We start from the raw sequence: 5,950 nt of genomic DNA on the forward strand, positions 1-5,950 counted from the left end.
TTTACTGAGTAGGTGTTAATTCTTTTTTTAAATATTTGGTAGAATTCTCCAAAGACCATCTGGACCTGAGGATTTGTTTTTTGGGTTACCAGTTCAGTGTTTTTAATGGTTATGGGGCTATTCAGATTATTTCACCTTAATTGATAGTTTTGGTATTTTGTGGTTTTTGGACTTGTTAAATTTATGAGCATGAAGTTATTTATAACATTCCCCTGTGATATTTTTAATAACTGCATGATCTGTGGTAAGATCCTCCATTCCAGTATTCTTAATATTTTTTATTTTTATCTTTTCCCTTTTTATTTTTGTCAAACTTGCTAGGTACAGTTTTATCAATTTTACTGACTTTTAAAAAAGAATTTCCTTTTGTTTCATGATTTTCTGAATTGTTCTACTTTCATTTCATTTATTTCTGCTTTTGTTAGAGGAAACACACTGACTGAAACCTCCTACCCTGGCCAGGCATCAGGGTTATTTTATGACAGGAGGTTGCAGTAAGGAATTAAGCCACCACCCATTGAAAGAGTTCAGGAGAGGTCAAAAGGAGACACCCTGTGTCCTACCACCTCCGAGAATTCTTGATGGCTTCCATCTTGGCTGAGCGATGCATGCACCCCCAGGAAGGACCCTGAGTCAGAATGATTGGCTAAAGATAACCTGGAAATTAATCCCATCCCCATAAAACCTGAGAATGTGAGCCATGTGGCAAAGTAGTTCTCCTGGGTTGCCTTACCCTCCTGTTCTCTGCCCAGGCACCCCTTCCCAATGAAGTCTCTTGCTTTGTCAGCGTGAGTGGCTCCTTGGACAGTTCATTTCTGAGTGGTAGACAAGAGCCCCCTTTTGGGCCCTGGAACTCTCTTCCTGCAACACTTTTATTTTTATTATTTCCTTTATTCTTTCTCTAGCTTTGAGTTTCTCGTGCTTTTTTACCCTACTTTTTGAGTTAGAAACTGAGATGATTAATTTGAGACTTTTCCTCTTTTGTATTGCAAGCATACAGAGCTATAAATGGCCCTCTCAACACTACTTTAGCTGTGTGCCACATATGTTGATATGTTATACTTTCATTTTCACTCAATTCTATGTGTTTTTATTTTATTTGAGACTTCCTCTTTGACCTGTGTATTATTTAGAAGTGTTGTTCAATTTCCATGTGTTTAAGAGATTTTCCTGTTGCCTTTTTGTTACTGACTTCTAGTTTGATTTGATTATGGCCAGAGAATACATTACCTTTTGTTTCACATTAGGGGTCAGACCTAAGTCCCCTTCTGTTCAGTAAGGAATGGTAAAATGTCCTGCCACTATGCTCTTCCTTCAATTCTGATATCTTGAACTGGTTTATGTTTCTGTTTTCCCCTTTCAGAGTTATGCTTTCATTATTTCCATGGTTTATAGTTGTCTTAGCAGGGAAAAGCAGGGGGAGAGATAAGTCTACTCCATCTTGTCTTGACTGGATGTCTTGTCATAGAATTTTGCTTTCAAGTTGTATTAATAATGTTGAAATTATCATCAAATTTTTTATGTAGAGACAAGTAGGAATCCTGTTTCACTTGAGTTTGTTACTGAGTCTAGACTTGCTCTACTCATCCCATAAAAGGCCAATGAATCTGAGAGATGAGGTGTTGAGGCAAGAAATAATGACTTTACTCTGAGAGCTGGCTGACCTAGAAGATGAGACACTAATGTCTCAAAATAGCCACTTGTTGGGGTCTGGATGCCAGGTTCGTCTATGGATCAGAGATGGAAGGGGGAGGTGAGGAAACAAAAAGGACATCTAGTCTGCAAATATCTCCCAGAATAACAAGCCTCAGGCAGGGTGATGTTTTAATTTCTTTCTTCCTGCCATCCACAGATGGACAGGGTTCTGAACAAAGGCACTTTAAATGAACTAGGTAGGGGGCAGGACTCTCTGAAGCAGGCAATTATGTATGATTATTACAAACATAGTGAAAAACAAGGGTTAAAGTCAAAGAAACAGATTTAGCATGGAAGAGTCAAAGTTGACTCTTCCTTGTTACAGTTTCACTCAGATAACTGCTTATTTCAGCATACTTTATTATATGTCTCTTCTTTTTCCCAGTGGTCTGCAAGTACCAGCTCAGTCATTTAGGTAGTTTCTGTATATTACCTGGGTTTGCTTTTGGACATCTTTCATGTTCCATTGGTGAATTTGTTTACTTCTGTACCTTTTTTTTGTTTTTTAGTAAATTTGACATGTAACATTGTGTAAGTTTAAGGCAGGCAAAATGTCGCTTGTGTTACTTTGATACATTTATATATTGTGATTTGATTACCAGTAGAGAAATATTTATCATATTACATTATTATAGTAAAATAGTATTTTCTATAGTCATTGTACTGTGTATTAATTAGATCTCTATGTCTTATTTACTACTCATTACAAGTTTGTATTCGTAACATCATACTTATAGTTCACCCTCCATCTGCTGGTAACTACTATTTTACTATTTAAAAAAAAGTTTTAACTTTTTTAGATTCTATATATATGTGATATCATACAGTTCACTGTGCTTTTAAATTATTACAGTTTTTAATAAGTTTGGATATACCTTAGGATGGTTTCCTCAGCCCCGTTCTTCAGAAGTGTTTTGCTGTTCTGTAAAATTTAAAATAGGCTTGCCAAGTTCCTAAAAGCTTTTTTTCTTAAGACATTTATTAATATAGCTGTGGTTTTATAGATTTATATAGAGATAAGTGGCATCTTTATGATATTGAGTGTCTCAATGCATGAATGAATGTCATTTATCTCCCCATTTATTTGGTTTTTAAATCTTTTAAAACATTTTTATACTTTTTCCATACAGATCTTATACATGTTTTTGTTAAATATAATTATCAGTACCTTATAATTTTTCTGATATAAATAATATTTACAAGTAGTTAAAATAAATAACTTGTCCCTTTGTCGGCTTTGAGGCCTCCAACAGAAATCAAGAGGGCGTCTATGAGCTCAGAGCAAGATCAACCCTCTGTCCAACTCCACGCCTCCATCCTCAGGAATGGAGAGGGAACTCTCAAACTTGGAATAAGATCACTGCTCTTCAAGACACCATTGACAGGAGACAACAAAGTTCCCAAGCACTCCGAATAAGACCTCCCATTTACATGACATCCTGCCTCTGTCAGCAGGAGGCAAAGGGGAGATTCTGAGCAACTTGTGCTTCTGGCTTCTTCTCTCCCAGACCTCTTTCTTCAGCACCCAGGTCCTTTATCCCGTTCTTTTTAGTTTTCTTAAGGAGCCTATAACTCCCAGTTCATCATGTATTCCAGAACTCTAATCCTCCCTGCTTGCTAAGTCACTTCAGTCGTGTCTGACTCTGTACGACCCCAGAGATGGCAGCCCACCAGGCTCCCTCATCCCTGGGATTCTCCAGACAAGAACACTGGAGTGGGTTGCCAATTCCTTCTCCAAGACTCCTTATGTCATGTTTTCTTACTCAGTCTCTTAGTCTCCTTTTTTGATTCCCTAATCTTTCACTGTGTACTCTATGGAACTCAAGATCATTGATCAGCAAAATCCACTGTATTTTCAGCTTGTACTATGAATGTCCCTTCACCTTCTGTGCTAATAGAAATTCAGCTTTTTCCGTGCTTATAGTTTCTCCTACAGCCAGCAGACTTCTGATAAATGTTTAATGATCAGCTCTTTGAAGGGGAGGAAATAAACCTTGATTTGTAGTATTTTCCAGTTTGTATGTTTGATATACTCAGGCTACCATCTTACTTCACCAAATATGAGGTTGAGAAGTGACATCCATAGTCAGCTTTCCTGACATAGCTCATGTCTACAGTGATCTTTGGCAGTCTCAAGGGTGACTTCTCTGATTCCCCACTAAGCCACAGCATTGGACCTGCAGGTGACATAATTGTCCCCTTTGCTTCTCATTGCTGCTTTCAGTTCCTTATCCTACCCTCATTAATGAATACACCTTGCCTTGATTCTCATATCATCAGTTTATCGTACCCAATAATAACTAAGGCACTTTTTTTTTCTTTCTTTTTTTTTGTAAAATGAAAAAAGTAGTCACTGTGACATTGTCACTTCTGTAAAAATGATTCCTGCTATAATTCTTATTTAGATATTCACATGGGTGATCCTTTGAATACTCTTTCAGTTCCTTAACAGCTGCTTCTTTAAATGATCTTGTTCTCCATCTAGTTTCAGCCACTCACTTTTTGGTCATTCTCTAGGCCTTATTGTTGCCAATAACTTCCATAATTTGTCATTTTGTTTGCTGTTTGCTCCTCATCTCCCTGAACTCTTTGTATGTTGAGGTTTTCCTGGGATCAGTTCTGGGGCCTCTTCTCTTTCGATATCATTACTCCCTAGGTTGTCTCATCCAGTTTCATGACTGTAAATTACCTGTATGTTAGTGACTCATTAAGTTATATCTTCAACAGAGATATCTTTTCTGTCTCTTTTCTGTCCTCTGGTTTTATATATCCAACTGCATGTTCCACCCTCCAGCCCTCCAACCCTCAACCCTTCCATATTGAGTCTGCATTAAGGCTCTATGTCCTGCAATTTTCTCCATCTTAAGGAAACTCTGTCCTTCCAGTTCCTCAACCAAAATCCTCTGGAGTTATCTTTGAGTCATTTCTCTCTCAGACATTTTACATCAGATATGAAAAATTATTTTGGTTGTATTTTGAAATATATTCACTCTTCCATCTTTTCTTACCACCAGCAGTGTTGCTCTCTGTTTTTTTTCTCCATCATCTCTAACCTGCATTACTACAATAGCTCCCCAATGGGTCTTTCTGCTTTTTTTCTTTCCTTTCCTTCAGTCTTTGTTAAATGTTGCAGCCAGAGCGATCCTCCTAAAACATAAATTTATCCATTACATGTCTCAGTTGAAAACTTTTAGTGGTTTCCATCTTTTTCAGAGCTATAGGAAAGTCATTATAGCCTCTGAGGTCCTACATTTTCTGGCTCCTTTTTAACCTCTCGGACCTCATCTCCAGTTGCTGGACTATCTTTTACTCAATTATAGACACACTTGCCTCCCTGTTTGAAGAATACTGTAGTCATGCCCTGCCTCCAGGCTTTTGCATTTGAGGTTTTATCTGAGTTGTCTTCTCTCAGAAAATTGAATGGCTCACCCCCTCAACTTCTTTAAATCTTTAATTAAATGTCTCTTTTTAGAGAGAATTTCCATAGCCATCCCATCTAAATTTTAATTTATATTTAACTAAAATTCCCTTTTCCTTCCTGGATCTCTTTCCTGCTTTTTTTTTCCCTCTTACATATCTGCCTCTTACGTTCTGTGTTGTACTTATTAACTTGCTGTACCTTTTCCCTACTAGAATGTAAGCTCCACAAGAGCAGAAATATTTGCCAGCTTTATCCACTTCTGTATGCTCAGTGCCAAAAATGTGACTGGCCAATAGTAAGTACTCCATAAATATTTGTGTTTGAATGAAGGAATACCTAAGAAATACACGTTCTGTTAGTTGTTGTTACATAGAAATGAAATTGATTACTGTAAGTCAATTGTAAACATAGAGACCTTGCTAAACTCTCTACTGTAATAGGTTTCTTTAAAAAAAAAATTCCTTGTAAATAATATCACCTATAAACTGTGATAGTTATGATTTTCCTTTTCTGATCCTGGAAAATTTTATGTGCATTTCTTATTTTTGTACATTGTTTAGGACTTCTAGAAATGGTTAAATTGAAGAGGTTGGAATAGACATTCTTATCCTGTTTTTTTTTTTTTCTAAAATGAAGCAATATTTCTCATGTTTCAACACAAGAAGTGATATTTCTTATAAATCTTTGGTAGATATTCCCTCTCAGATTAAAAGTTTCCTCTACTTCCACATTTGTCAAGTTTATTTCTGTTTTATCATGAGTTAACATTAATTTTGTTTTATCATGAATGAATGGTGAATTTTTTTTATCATGTTTAAGTTTAAAACTTTTATC

The 5,950-nt window shown here is 36.5% G+C and overlaps 1 protein-coding gene across 1 annotated transcript in view; it reads left to right on the forward strand.

The window, feature by feature from the left end:
* Positions 1-3,336, forward strand: part of LOC105003735 (sperm-associated antigen 16 protein-like) — an 86,317-nt gene extending 82,981 nt beyond the window's left edge. The window contains exon 10 of the mRNA XM_010861137.1: positions 2,938-3,336. Within this exon, the coding sequence (XP_010859439.1) occupies positions 2,938-3,171 (234 nt within the window). The 3' untranslated portion in view covers positions 3,172-3,336. The remainder of the gene's footprint in view (positions 1-2,937) is intronic.
* Positions 3,337-5,950: the final 2,614 nt, after the last annotated feature.

Source organism: Bison bison, unplaced genomic scaffold (genome assembly GCF_000754665.1).
Source record: "Bison bison bison isolate TAMUID 2011002044 unplaced genomic scaffold, Bison_UMD1.0 scf7180017864471, whole genome shotgun sequence".
NCBI classification, from domain to species: Eukaryota; Metazoa; Chordata; class Mammalia; order Artiodactyla; family Bovidae; genus Bison; species Bison bison.